Source organism: Nuphar pumila, chromosome 7 (genome assembly GCF_984573655.1).
Source record: "Nuphar pumila chromosome 7, dmNupPumi1.hap1.1, whole genome shotgun sequence".
Classification (NCBI taxonomy): Eukaryota; Viridiplantae; Streptophyta; class Magnoliopsida; order Nymphaeales; family Nymphaeaceae; genus Nuphar; species Nuphar pumila.
Window position 1 is genome coordinate 103,885,130 of NC_143255.1, and position 15,375 is coordinate 103,900,504.

At 38.8% G+C, this 15,375-nt stretch overlaps 1 protein-coding gene across 1 annotated transcript; it reads left to right on the plus strand.

The window, feature by feature from the left end:
- Window positions 1–2,155: 2,155 nt before the first annotated feature.
- LOC149832727 (uncharacterized protein At4g15970-like) lies at window positions 2,156–12,128 on the plus strand. The gene is made up of 6 exons (XM_090012563.1): window positions 2,156–2,559; window positions 4,839–5,207; window positions 6,391–6,724; window positions 8,057–8,207; window positions 11,532–11,648; window positions 11,944–12,128. Exons 1-5 carry the CDS (start codon window positions 2,266–2,268, stop codon window positions 11,557–11,559), a joined length of 1,176 nt encoding a protein of 391 aa, XP_089868689.1. The 5' UTR covers window positions 2,156–2,265; the 3' UTR covers window positions 11,560–11,648; window positions 11,944–12,128.
- The last annotated feature ends 3,247 nt before the right edge of the window (window positions 12,129–15,375 follow it).

Below are 15,375 nucleotides of genomic sequence, written 5' to 3' on the forward strand. Positions count from 1 at the left end.
GGGCTGTTAATTTATTTGGATTTGGGTCAAGTATCCAACAAAATCCAAATCCGTTCAGTCAGATTCGATATTGGGTATAAAATTCATGTATACAGTTTAGTTTCTGACATCCCAATCCAAATGACATGAAACCAATTTCACTTAAAAGGATATTATGATTAACTTTACATCCAACCCATTCTGAATATGGATTCTACTAACATATGCATCCGATTGCGTTTAAAAGGCATAATATCTAATTAGGTATTTAACCCTTACATCCTATGAACCTAACTCAAAACTACCCAAATGAATATCCGAAACCTATTTTGGACCCATATTCAACCCAAAACTCTATAAACCCAAGCCCACCGCTTGATCCAAACATAAACCAAAGACAAACCCAAAACAACTCACGAGTCCTAAGACCCAAACATCCACCAAGTACTAGAGAACAATGGTTAGAATGTTGGATATGGTGATAAATTGGATATTCTTGAGTTCACAAGCCGAGATGGTCCAAATACATTCTTCGACTAGATTCTTATAATGGAGTGGAGTCTGAATCTGGTCAGCCCATCTCTGTTTTTTACTTTTTTGGATAACCAAGGAAAAACTGCCGATACTGAAACCTGGTCTGGGTCCAATCAGAGCTAACATATGCATAACCAGTTCCAGGTCCGAATATAGATGACATATGCCAGACCCAATAAAATATTAATTCTTCATATTTCTAAATTGAAAACTTGTGGATTAGACCCCGTTGGCTTGAAATTTCACAAACCAGACCAACGTTTGGATATTACTTGGATCCTATGAGCCAGGCCTACTTCATTGGTTTCAAACCTGGGTCGTGCAGGACCTGATCCGGGTTGGGACTGGGTCAAGCCCTACACCTTGACCGGCCTAGTCGTGAACTAACCCACATACTTATTGCCATAGTAGGCATGCTCATGGCCAAGTTCTAGCACAATATTGGGTTCCAAAAACATGGTTCAGTCTCTCAACTGTAGCAACCTCTTTGCAATCACTTACATGTTCTTTTTAGCAGAGTTTGGATAATCGGCATTATCAGGAAAACTTGGGAACTGGGGATTTCAATCCCTCCTAATGAGAGGAATAGGGATGGCAGTAGACCGGGGCGGGAGTGGGGGACAAGGTCTCCACCCTTACCCCGTCTCAAAATCATGCCGTCCATCCCCGCCTTCATCCTCACACGGGTTTTTATTTTAACCTCCATTCCCACTTTCATCCTTGTTTCATGTTCTTCATCTCCAGTTCAAACGAGGCGAGGAGGGGCGGGGCCACATTTTCTCTCGGTCCATTGCTATCCCTAAAGAAGAATTGGGGATGGGGATGGGGCGGGGATCGGGGCGGGAAAAAGCGTAAGTCCAACCCCACCTTCATTCTCGCACGAGTTTTGATTTTAACCTCCATCTCCGTTTCATGTCCTCCATCCCTTGTCCAAACGGGGCGAGGCAGGGTGGGGGCGTGGTTTCCCCAAGTCCACTGCCATCCCCTAGCTAGGAAACCCGCTAATTACACTTAATTCTTGATTTGTGGCATCATCTGGGTTTGCATTACAATAATGACTTCGCTATCATTTTGTTGTCAAACAGGGACACGAGGACACAAGTTATTTGCTTGTCTGGCAAGAGTAGTTAGTGCATGTCACCTTTTGCAAGTTCAAATCCCAATGATATGTCCCAATGATATGGTTGTTAACTGGCCCGAGCTTTCTCCATTAAAATAATCAATAAATATAACTCAGTTGAAAAAACATAGAATAATACTCGTGCCATAACCTGTTACGTTGCGTGTCTAAGATAGAGAAGCGAAGGAAAAAACATGAGTTTGACATAGTGGGATGGTGCCTAGGCCGCTAGGTAGGTGGTCGAGGTTCAAATCTCTTGAGCGTCATTCTTTGCGCCAAAGCGTGGGCTTCATTAAAAAAAAAGGAAAAACATAAAAAAAAAAATTTGAAAAAAATGCCGGAATTCTGTAAAGTGGGAAACGGAATTCCCATTTCCCTCAAGTTCACTTTTTGGATTCCTTCCTTTTTCGTTTCCGGTAATACCTTTCAAATCTCTCCAAATTCCCTCCTCCGAAACACAGAAAAGAGGTCGGTGGCGTTCTTCTCTCTCACTCTCTCCCTCTTCGGAGAGATGATGCGGAAGAAGAAGAAGGAGAAGATAGGCACGAACTACTCACGGTTTCCATCTGATCTTCCGGCCTCTCCCGAGAAAACCGAAGCCCTTATCTATAAATCTCGAAGGGGCGGATACGATGAAGAGATCTCCTCGCCCCCCTCCTCCCTCCCCACCCTCATCTTCTTCTCTGAGACGACTCCCTATGGACGCATCCGAAGACCGGACGCCGCATGCGATGCCCCGTGCGATCAATTCCATCCTGCCCGCCTTTTTGCTCCCGGTGATCCTCTCCCTCTCCGGCCTTCTGCTCTACGGCGTCGCGGGCCCCGTCCGGTTTCTCTCAAGCCCCGCCGCCGGAATCTTGCTGGATAAGCTCGGCCTGAAGACGACGGACAACGCCTCTGGTGTCTCGTTCGGGAGCTTCGATCCGGTGAGTGTTTCTTCTGTTTTTTTGGTAGAGTTTCGGATTTTATAGCAATTGTTTTCCTGATTTTGCGCTTCTCTTGCTCACTATGGCAATTAGCCTTAAAATCTTTTGAATTTCGGCCTTTTTCTTTATGAAATCTGCTTTTTTTAGTGCTAATTAGCAGGAATTTTGTATTTCGATTGCCATTTCGATTTTTTTTTCACGAATTTCTGACGTTTTAGTTTGTTTTGTTGATTCTTTTCTTTGTTTTTGTTGTTGTTGTTGTTTGCCTTGCTGAAGCTTGTGCATCTTTATATGCTTCCGTTTTCATCTTAAAATTTTCTGATTGATGATTTGTTTCTTTCTTTGACGGTTTTTCTTTTGCATTCTGGAACTGTCTTTATTCTTCTTTGTCTACATTTTTCTTTCTTTTTTGGTATGGGCACTCTCGTTGTCTTTTTTAGGACACATTTCGTGCAAAGTTATCATGTTCTTGTAGGGTTATCTGAATATAATGAAAAATCTTTTCCAGCACTCGGGAACATTTTTTTGATAAAAAATTAGGAGAAAATTTTCAGGTGTCTATCTGTTATTTTTTAAGTTGAATTCACGAGAGTTTATTGATTTATTTTTACGATTTCTTTTGTTTACGTTACTGTTTGACATTGTTTAGATAAATTTTTTAGTTTTATCATTTCCACTGTTATGTATAAATCTATTTTACCCAGAGTAAACTGAAACCGGATAAAAAATGAAAATGTATAGTAAAAAAGATAATTTTTAAGAACTCGATTGATAGCTAATTCACACGGATTCGGCAAAGCAGGTGCCCCGCAAAGCACCCGCACCCGCACCCGCACCCGTGTCGATGCGACGCGGGTGCACGTGCAGCACCCAGTGCGGTCAACACGACCCTGAGTGAGTTGACCACACCCAGGGTCGTTTTCGTCCAATTTTCGGACATAATTTTTTTTGAGAGAAATGCAATAAAAAGTTTTTGAGAGTCAAAAGGAAATACCACTTATCGATATCATTTGCTACTAACAAGAAGTGCAATAAAAAGTTTTTGTGTTTTGTATTAACATTGGTGAAGAGGGTTGAAAAGAATTCAGACTAGAAACATGGAGAATGCACATTCTTGCCAATTCAATCTCATCACAATCATGTAACAGTTTCAGGCAAACAAGCTACACCATAAGATTCCTGCTTAGTGCTTACTCATGCTATATCCGCATCCATACCATTATGAGATTCTTAATGGGATAAGCCCATGAAATAACCATATTCTGCGTCATATTAATGTATCCACAGATTCCACACAACAGAGAAAATATCATAAGATTGATCCTCAGTCTACTTGTGCACAGACACTTCCATTGTGTAGGCAACTAGGCATTATATTCTTCTATCACTCAAGTTGTGAAATGCTGATTTTCCATCTTCATTCCATAAATGTCATAAGTCATATCATAGATACCAAACATTCCTCAATATGTCACGGGGACTCTCCAACTAGGTGCCGCACCCGCATCACACCCACACCCGATGTGGTCAACCTGACCTGGGTGCAGTCAACGCACCCAAGGTCATTTATGTCTAACATTTGGACTTTATATATATATATGTATATATATATATATATATATATATATATATATATATATATATATATATATATAATTTTTTATATTTTTGCCGCACCCCCGCACCCAAGTTTTTTGAAAGTGCCGCACCCGCACCCGCACCCGCACCCGCACCCGCACCCGCACCCATGTGACATAGTTGATAGGTTATTATTTTAATTTTCCGTCACTATCATTTTGAGGGTGTATTGCTGGGGCTCGGTACAAATGAATTTTTTTTAGATAAAAATGGAAATTTTGAAGATCTCAATGTAAAATCTATAATCAATGTTTTGCCATTTTAAACTTTCATCACTTTCGTTTAGTTGTGGATTGCTGGGGCTCTCCTTTCATGGTCTCATACCCTTTTTTCGCCTCTTTCCTTTCATTGTTAGGAAATGGGAAAGCTATTTTTTTCCCTATGGGAAAAAAAGCTTCCCGCAATGACAGGGAACATGAACTAAAATCTTGGCCTTGAAATTTTTTTTTTTTGAAGTGAAAAGTAATTTGTAGTAAGACAAAAAAAATAAAGACCCATGAAATATTTATTCAGTAATATAATGGACCAATTAGCAGCATAATGTGCTTGATCCACATTACTTGGAGGGAATGATTTACGGTTGAACTAGATGACAAGTAAAATTCTTGCAAAGCTTAACCATCTGTAGTTATCTTGTTCAGGATAATGAGGATGCAAGGATCCGGAGTGTTTTGGCGAAGGCTGCTATGAAGGATAGAACAGTTATATTGACTACCTTAAATGAAGCGTGGGCTGTTCCAGGTTCAGTATTTGACCTTTTTCTTGAGAGTTTCCATAGTGGTGAGAACACTCGCAGACTTCTGGATCATTTGGTGGTCATTGCGTTGGATCAGAATGCATTTGCCCCGTGCTTGGCTACCCATAGCCATTGCCTTGCCTTGGTCACTGAAGGAGTTGTTTTTTCTGGTGGTGAGAAGTTCTTTATGAGTCCTGATTACTTGAAGATGATGTGGAGGAGGATTGATTTCTTGAGTTTGGTGCTTGAAATGGGCTACAATTTTCTTTTCACGGTATGTTCTTTCAGTGTTGGTTTTGTTGCTTCTTATGTATGTGATTGTCCAATTATTCTATTCGTTGTTTTCTTTACCCTAATGTGGAATTTTGGTAGCCTAGAACTAGTTTGGCACAGAGGATCTATAAAAAATTATCCCATGTTTGTGTGGCATATAAAGATCTAGAGGGTCTCTTTTTTGTTGTGGTAATGTACAATGAGTTTACCAGAGGATATGACCATATATAGTGGCAACAACAATTAACACTAGTAGGTATTCAAGCAACATTGGCAAGAGAAATGGGAGATTCATAATTTGACATGTGTGGCAGCATATAAAACTGTATTAATGAGCCTATGCTTCAATATTTGCCCAGGAGGGGTTTCTGAGTGGTTGTCACACCATATTGAATCGAAAACGTTTAGCATGTGTTATTGTGTTGCTTTGCCTTTGTTTAGTTGTTCATTTCATCATACCTTTTTTAAGTACTCGTTTTAGTCATCATTATGGTCCATATTCCAACATCTGTATCTCTGTTATAAGATACTTACGGAACATGTCAGACTGGATATCTGAGAAAATGGTAAGTAGACAGAAGGCAAGAGTTTATTTGGGGGACAGATGGAGAGAGACTGACAATGGTGTGGGTAGGTAGCTTAAAAAGAAGGGTTATGAATTTCACAGTAAGTATACATATTTCTCTCTTCCCTTGGGCAATCCTACTTCCAATACAAAACATTGCATACACATCAACGGCCAACACCAATGCATCACCATCATTGTGGCAGAGCAGGCTAGGTACTTTAAAAATGTTGAATTGGAACGGTTTTAGTTCAAGTAATTGAGTAAGGAAATTGAAAATCAAATGTCAAATATGAAATGCCTTCATCTTCTAATAAAAGCATGATTTGACTTTGTTCTAGACATTAAGAGCATATATATGACCTGTTCGTGGTTAACCTCTAGGACACAATAATACTGGGGAGCATATTTTTACATTCTTTCTAGGTTGTCTCTGAGATAGCTTTGCTTGTAAGTAGATGATTAATATCAACTGTTGCTATTGCTTAGTTACATTAGGCAACATACAAGCAATATCTGGATGATTGTGGAAAATTCTTTTAGACCTAATATGATTTATTGGTTGAAATACTTGCTTCCATATCAAGGTTTCTTATTTTTTGTTTCACTGTTAATGCAGGATGCTTATATCCTCTGGCTTCGTGATCCTTTTCCACACTTTTACTTAAATGCTGATTTTCAGATAGCTTGTGATCACTTTTTTGGCAGTTCACTTAATTTTCAAAATATTCCTAATGGAGGGTTTGCTTTTGTGAAGTCCAATAATAGAACTATAGAATTTTATAAGTTCTGGTATTTGTCAAGAGAGCTTTACCCAGGGCATCATGACCAGGATGTGCTTAATTACATTAAATACGATCCATTTATTAAAGAAATAGGACTACAGATCAGGTTTTTAACTACAATGTACTTTGGTGGTCTCTGTGAGCCAAGCAAGGATTTTAATAAAGTCTGTACAACAACAACAACAACAACTACACCTTCATCCCAAAACAATTGGGGTCGGCGATATGAACCAAAAAAGAAAATCATTCTGGGTCTTCCACATGAATCCTTCTCCTCCAATCATTTCTATCCAATGCCATGTCCTCGGTGAGGTTCAAAGCATTCATATCCTTTCCTATCACCTCCATCCATGTCTTCCTAGGCCTACCCCTACCTCTTTTAACTAATATATTTTCTCATTTCTCTATCCTTCTAACTGGAGCATCATTAGGCCTTCGCCGAATATGTCCAAACCACCGTAAACGATTCTCTCTCATCTTATTTTCAATGGGTGCAACGCCTACCTTCTTACGTATCTCCTCGTTCCGAATCTTATCTTTTATTGTATTTCCACACATCCATCTCAGCATACGCATCTCAGCTACCCTCATTTTTTGAATATGATGTCTCTTGGCAGCCCAACATTCCGTACCATATAGTAAAGCGGGCCTAATAGTCGTCCTATAAAACTTTCCCTTCAACCGCAATGACATTCTACGATCGCACAACACTCCAGTTGCACTTTTCCATTTCATCCACCCAACCTTTATCATATGATTTACATCTCCATCAATTTCTCCATACTTTTGAATGATAGATCCCAAATATTTGAAACAATTATCCACCAGAATTTCTTGCTCACCAAGCTTCACTACACTCCCATCACTACTTCGTTGCTTACTAAACCGACATTCCATGTATTCTGTCTTACTCTTACTCAACTTAAAACCTCTTGCTTCCAATGTCTGTCTCCATAATTCTAACTTAGCATTAACCCCAACTATAGACTCATCAATCAAAATAATATCATCAGCAAACAACATACACCACGACACATTTTCTTGAATTGATCTCGTAAGCTCATCCATCACTATAGCAAAAAGGAAAGGGCTTAAAGCAGATCCTTGATGTAATCCAACCGTTATAGGAAAATTGGTTGTCACCCCTCCACAAGTGCGGACATTGGTTACTACTCCTTCATACATATCCTTAATTATACTAATGTATTTCAGAGAAACACCTTTCTTCATCATTGTCCACCAGATATTGTCCCTAGGTACTCTATCGTATGCCTTCTCCAAATCAATAAAAACCATATGCAAATCTTTGTTCCTCTCTCTATTTCTCTCAATAAGTTGTCTAAGAAGATGTATAGCTTCCATAGTTGATCTTCCAGGCATAAAACCAAATTGATTCTCCGATATCATGACAACCTTCCTCAACCTAGACTCAATCACCCTCTCCCAAAGTTTCATAGTATGACTCATGAGTTTTATACCACGATAGTTTGTGCAATAAAGTCTGTACAATGCATGCAAATTGTTGTGTGGGCCTTAGTAGCAAGCTACATGATATGAGAATAATGTTGGAGGATTGGAGAAAATTCATGTCTTTGCCACCAAGAGAGAAAAGACTCCAGTTATCATCATGGAGGGTTCCACAAAATTGCAGGTATGGATTGGCTCATTTATACATATGGAAGGTTCAATTGATCGTTTGGAAACCTTTCAAATCTTATATTGTATTTTATGCTCAATTGAAATATTGCATTGTAACTAATATTTGTTTAATTAAACATGACAAGCTATGCAATTGCAACTTTTCTATCAATATTTTATGTTTCTATTAGGCTATTGCAACTTCTTTTGAAAAGAAAATTAGTATATGATGTTTTGTTTATCAGTATGAACATGAGAACACAAAATTACTAACTTGTTTTTCTTTTAACTGTGTTATATTATTGATTAGCTAATTGATGGATAAAGGTTTGATTTGTGTATATGTTTTATTGGTTTTTAGATCTTAAAGAAAGTAAGCCAAAACTATTTAATGTAAAAGAGTCTTCAATTGATAACGAACTACCTTATTCAAATGTTTTCCATATATTTACATTGTTCAGCAGCTATGTCACAGGGATTCGGCTAACCAGGTGCCGCACCTGCTTCGACGCAATGCGGGTGCGCGTGAGGGTGCGGCACTTGGTGCGGTCAACCTGATATGTAAAAAAAAAAAAAACCATCGAGGGAGGCTCGCTTGAAGAAGAAGAAGAAGAAGAAGAAGAAGAAGAAGAAGAAGAAGAAGAAGAAGAAGAAGAAGAAGAAGAAGAAGAAGAAGAAGAAGAAGAAGAAAACAACGAGGAAAGAGAGAGGCGAGAGGGAGCTCACCTGAAAGGGGGCCGGAGGTCGCATCGCTGGCACCTGGCGTCGGGTGGCTAGAAATTCAAGGTTTGCCGGACGTAGGGCTCGCCAGACGTGGGGCTTGCTGGCGTCAAGTGGCCGGAAAACGAACGGGAGAGAGGGAGCCTGCGGTGGGGGGGAGAAGGCGAGCGAGGAGAGAGAGTGAGCAGCGTGGGGAGGGTTTCTCGAATAGAAACCCTACCCTGCGTGCTTATTTAAAGCACACAACTTATGTTTTATCAGGTTTGGATCCGGGTCGAATCCGAATCCGACCCGGATCCATTTTTTTTGCCGCACCCTCGCACCCATGTTTTTTTAAAGTGCCGCATCCCCACACCTGCACCTGCACCTGCACCCGCACCCGCACCCGCACCCGCACCCATGTGACATAGTTCAGCAGTCTTCAAATATTTGAAGGCTTTTTTTTAGTTCTGGAAGTTGGAACCCTGATTTCACTTTGCTGCGGGTTTATTTCTCCAACCCATGGAGAGAGCAATTTACAAGTTGCAACCTTCACCTTTTCTTCTTTTCCTGTTTCTCTTGGAAAGACAAACCACCACATTTACCATTATTTTTTTATTTTTCTTGGAAGTTGTAGAAGGTCAAGTCATGGCACTCCAAACTGCACAATAACAACCATATCTCAAGAGTTTTGTAGTCACTCAACTTGGAAATTTTTGCCAAAATATAAAAGTCACTCAAGTTGGGAAGATGCTGTTGTTGTGGAGATTCTAATTTTAGATTAACCTAGTTATTCTTATGTTTTTCGCTTGTGCCTTTTTCTGGAAGGGAAACAACATAAGTTGAAATAATTTTAACAATAAAAGAACAAACAATTCTCTGCTGAAAGCCATCAGATGTGTGTCATGTTCAAGTCCTTTTAGGTATATGTTTAGATGTTGTTGGTGTTGCAACCATTGTTTAAAATTACAACAGGTTGATCTGGTGACATTGTCTGCATGGTTTGCATATGTCTACCATCATATTTTCTGTTTTAATAGATGGAGTTTTAAATTTAGGCAATATATAAAAGTCACTCAAATTGAGAAAATACTGCTGTTGTGGAGTTTCTTATTTGGATTAACCTAGTTATTCTTGTGTTTTCAAATTTGTGCCCTTTTCTATAAGGAAAACAATGCTAGTTGAAATTTTTTGTAGAACATCAATGTCTAAAAAAGAAAACTCTGCTGAAAGACATAAGTATATGTTTCGATGTTGTTGGTATTGCAATCATAGTTTAGAAATCCAACAGGTTGACCTGGTGAGATTGTCAAAGTGTTTTGCATACATCTAACATCATGTTTTCTGTTCCCAAGAGATGGATTTTTTTATTTGTACATGGATATTTTTATTTGCACGTCATGATTGACTCGGTGAAGGTTTTGCTCCTTTCCACCAGTAGAGCTTCTGTTCTGCTTGTCAACAAGCTGTGTTTTTAAGTCTCACAGATAATTTCGGCAGATGAAGAAGATAATGGATCATTTTCTTTCAAATTTTTTGCATCTTTTTCCTTTTTGCTTTCTACATGCAGTATTCTTGTCACCCTAAAAGTTGTTCTTCAACACAAGAGCATCGTTTGCCTTGTCTCAGAAAGCTTCACTTCCAGATTGGTTACATTCAGATCTTGCCTACAATATGGTTATTTGAACCATTGGTTTTGATCCTTTGATTACTAGCTTAAATCTTTCCTATCAAGTGATCCTAAAGGAGGTCACATGCAGACCTGGCACATGGCTTATCTGTGTGCGCCCTCTTATTCCCAACTTTTTAATTTTAATTAATTGATCGCTTAAATTTTCTTATATCAAAGACTCCTTGAGCTTTCAATTTTGGGTGATGGATTAGCTTACAGTATCAGAGCCTGCCTCTCTTAATTTGCATCAAATTTATTCGACATTCCAAGATCAGAAATTCTTCAGTCAATGTTCCTTATGGTGTAGACCTGACGGTCTTAATTTTAAGTCGTTGAAATGTAGAAATTAAAAAATTACTATTCTTTATAATTGGATTCTTGATGCAAGAAAATGATTTAAAAAAATTGCTTTCATCCAATATTGATTGATTGACTTATTTTTCTGCGCAAGGTGAAGGAATGGATGTTACCTTCTTTGTCTTTGAATCCAAGACCCTTGGCTAAGATAGTGCGACTATATTGACGAGGCAATCAAGTTCACCTAGTATTGCTGTTTGGTGTATTGTCAAAGTTGAAAATATTATTGAATATTTTACACTTTGATGATTGAATACTTGATTCTTCATAATTTGAGTTGAAAATATTAAAGAATGTTTGATACTTTGATGTTTGAATGATGGATGCATCATAATTCCTTTTGTCACCTACCTCTGCCCTTTGACAACTTAACAACTCTGAATTATGTTTTCATTTCCACCGAATTAGGCATTTCTTGAACCCTTCACAATTGTATGATTTCTTTTTTCTGAATTCTTGGTTGTCTTGAACTTTCACCATATGTATGCTATGGTTTCAGATGCTTAAACTTGGAAATATAGGTCTACCTGCTTAACTTTTAATTCATATCATATATCTGCTTCTCTATGCCTTAATCAGTGCATTTCTTTCCTCATCTTTTTATTGCAGTTTGCATTCAGCACAGAGATCGGTTTAGCTCATCAACTATGTTGCATGTGAGAAGCAATGATGAACTTGCATAATTGTGCTGTACATATTTCTGCTATTCAAGCTGTTTTGTGACTGGTAAGGGCTTCTACTGATTACTGCATTACATTAACTTGCGGTTGTTTGTTTCTGTACCATGTCATTCTAAATGATCATTAATCTTCTTTATGAAATCAATTTTATTGGTATGGATTGCTCCTTAACCATCAACAAATCAACACCTGTTTTTTTTGCACTGTGATCGAGCTGCCTGCCTTTGAGCAAAGGGTAGTTGAAATTTTTACCAAGGATCCTAAAACTTAAAACTGAGGTTTTGATATTTTCTTTAAGCAAAATAAAAAAGTTAATCCTAACGAATTATCTTATTGTGTAGGAGTCATGGGCTGAAGCTTAGAGAATGAAGAAAAAGATGCTATACCAAATTTAAAAGGAGCAACCTACATAGTGATGCTTAAATTTTCTAACTTCCAAGAATGTATAGATAAGAACACATGACATTTTTTTTGTTGCTCATGATTTGATTCATTTACTTTTCAATACACTTGTTGATTTGTACAATTGTTGATAGGCAGGTTTCTCTGGATAGTGATTGAAGCTGTAATTTTGTTTTATAAGGTGCATGTTTATCAGTAAAGGTCGTGGTTCAACATTGTTTTATTCAGTGCCTGGGTTCTTGAATCGTCCAATTTCACTGGCTTGATGGATTCCTGAAGAAATATTAGCATCTAATTATTGACTTGAAAATGTGAAAGAGGAATGGAGACTGAATCTCAACACTTGTAAAAAGAAAAATGCAGACAAAATATCCAAAATGCGAAAGAAAAAATTCTGAAATTGTTTATGCTGGGTACTTTCTTCATTAAGAATGTTGTTTATCCATCCATGCATCCGGTTTTTGTTGTTCATCCTGATGACGTGTTACGAGCCTTGGCTTCTGTACAACGTACCGCAATACTCCTGGTTGAGCAGGTCTTCATCATTGGGGTTCTGATGGTCTTTTCCATTTATGATGATCTTTACAGATCTGTGGGTTGACCAGTTTGGTCTAGGCTCCACCTGGAGGAGCTGCTGCTTCTCTGTTTATCAAGATTTTTGGTAGAAAGGCATAAATCGAATTTGGTTGGAGATAGCAACCCTTCTGCTTAGGAACTACTCTTATTCTTTCTTCCCTATAAGTTTTTTAATGAAAAAATGATGATCATATCATGGTTCCATCTTAAATTCTTAGCTGTGGTAAAAATGTATTAATCACGTTATGGATCACCACATTCATTCTTTCTTCAGTCAAAGGAGTAATCTATTAGATGGTTTATAGCAATTTCATGGAAACAAAATAAGATGACAGTAAGGTCCTCTAGGAACAAGAGAGAGAGAGAGAGAGAGAAGAGAGAGAGAGAGAGAGAGAGAGAGAGAGAGAGAGAGAGAGAGAGAGAACTTTAGCATGTTTAGTAAGGGGAGTTGCCCTGAAGTATGTATTTGCCAAAGAGCTTCATTGCTACTCAAGGTTGATGTTGCTAGTTTGAGCTGCTTTTGTGATATTTCACATTTTCAGAGGATTTTTTGGAGAGGTGGTGGCCACACAGGTGAGGTGCAATCACATTGCACACTTTAGTGTGCCGCTGCACCAGATCTGCCCTCCATCTTCTGTTGAGCCTCACATCTGACAGGCAGTATCTCAGAGATGGAGGGCAGTCATGTGATTGCACCTGATCTGCCCTTGATAAATGCTACACTGTCACCACCATGACTTTTGAGGCTGGCAAACAGTGTTACGTAAAATTTAAGTATACCACTGACCTATGTTTATATTGGTTTCAACTTTGTATTTTCTTGGCGGGATTGTAGGGCCAATATAAAGGAAACGATCCTATTAGAACAACATCAATGCTCTGTTTGGGAACTGGGAGTTGGAGGGACTTCATGCATTTGGAAAACTGGGAGTTACCAATCCATGGATTTGGCAGCTACCACCTCTAAGAGATGGTAGTTACCAAACAAATTTTCAAAATTACCAAACAATAGAATAATCTTATGTGGCAAAGATGGTTGAAAAAGTAGTAGTATTTTTCTCCAAATTTTCACTCTATCCAAACGCACAATTTTACTGATGTTTAAATTTAACATGATGAGTAGACATTAGTTTCAGCATTACGGTTGGTTCAGGTGATAGGCTAGGTCTAAAATGGGTTCTGCACTCGTGTATGAAAGTGGTTTGTTAAAAAATCTGGTTCGATTATGGATCGTATAAAACCGATTGAGCCAATTATGAAAATGTGTGTGTGTGTGTGTGTGTGTCTGTGTGTTCCACCAGCCCCTGTTTTTGGGATAGTCAAACCAGTCTCACATGAACCGTTTGATCAGCAGATCAAACTGTCCATGCTAATGCCGTTCAAACCATTTGAACGTTATTTTGATTGATGCATTAAAAAAAAAAGGATCCAGCCCTAGGGCCCTCCCCATGTGAGCTTTCTCAGTGTTAGGATATGTGATAGCATAGGCTTGCCCATAAGTGAGTTTGTATCCAACCCTCCTGCACCCAGTGAAGCAACTGTTGCTTTTAAGAAAGCGCCATTGCTGCACACCTCGAAGCTTCTCAGTCCCACTTGAATTGAAGAATATCCAACTAACAACTGCAGACCTTAAACCACCAAACTTAGGAATTCTTGTTCCGTCCCAAAGGGACACTAAGAGGGTCCTTACTGCTATCATCCATGGCCCTGATGTAAGAACATGTATTATTCTCAAAAACTACCATAAACTCGCTATTAGGTAACAAAAAACTTTCCAAAGTTTGAGAAGTTCTGTCACATAGAAAGCACGTTCCACATGTGGGTCGTGAATCCCATTTACAGACAAGACGAAAGAAAAAGAAAAAAGTGTTTCTGCATAATAACCACAGTATGGATATTTTTTGAAAGAATTAATTTTTTTTTTTGAAAGAATAACCAGCAGGGATATGAATAGATTTCTTCTCACCATCTTCTAAAGGAGGAGGTAGTACCTTGCTAGGAGAAGAAATTGAAGAACGTTCGGTCCACACTTACCTTAAACCACCTCTTCTCCAAGTTGTAAATTTTTAAGTACTTGTTTTTGTGGAAAAAATTAATGAAGACACACAATGATCTGGCTTTTTGAACCCGACGTGGTTCGAACATGCAACCTTATGACCAGAAGTCAGACTCGCTACCATTGCACCACAGATGCTTGAATGCTTTATTAAAAAAAAATATGAACTTGGATTTTTATCACTATCTTTTTTTTTTGAGATTAGTGTAGTAACTGGTACGGATCTAGGTCTGATCCAGTTTTTCTCTGGTCCAATTCTGGTATGGTGGTGTGCCAAATTCAGATCAGGTGCCACTTGTTCAAATTCACTAGGTGGATGAGGGCCAAGTTCAATTAGGGGTGTCAACGGGTCGGGTTTACCCAGACCCGACCCCTACCAAACCCTATAGGGTCCGAGTATGGTGATAAATAAGAAGACCCGATTAAGACCCGGGTCCAAACCCAAAGGTCCGATTAATACACAGACCCCGGTATAATTTGTGAAATTTTATACCAGACCTGGGCCCAACCTGAGTTCCGATTAAGACCCGCAAATTTTCAATGTAAAAATAATAAAAAAATAATGTTTTACCGGGTATGGCACAGGTTTGGTTGATGTAGTTCTTATTGGGTCCGAGTATGGTTTCTCTTATGATGAGTCCGAATAGACCCGGGTCCAAACACGATACCATACCCGAAAATTGGAGCCAGGTCTGGTTCCACCTGGGTCCAAACCAAACCCACACCCCTAAGTTAAATA

Excerpts from the sequence above, each read along its gene's own strand:
- LOC149832727 (XM_090012563.1), top strand. The coding sequence starts at position 2,266 with ATGAAGAGATCTCCTCGCCCCCCTCCTCCCTCCCCACCCTCATCTTCT. Across the intron at positions 6,725-8,056 it reads CAAGGATTTTAATAAAGTCT|TCTGTACAATGCATGCAAAT; the intron begins GTACAACAACAA and ends TGTGCAATAAAG. Across the intron at positions 8,208-11,531 it reads AGGGTTCCACAAAATTGCAG|TTTGCATTCAGCACAGAGAT; the intron begins GTATGGATTGGC and ends TTTTTATTGCAG.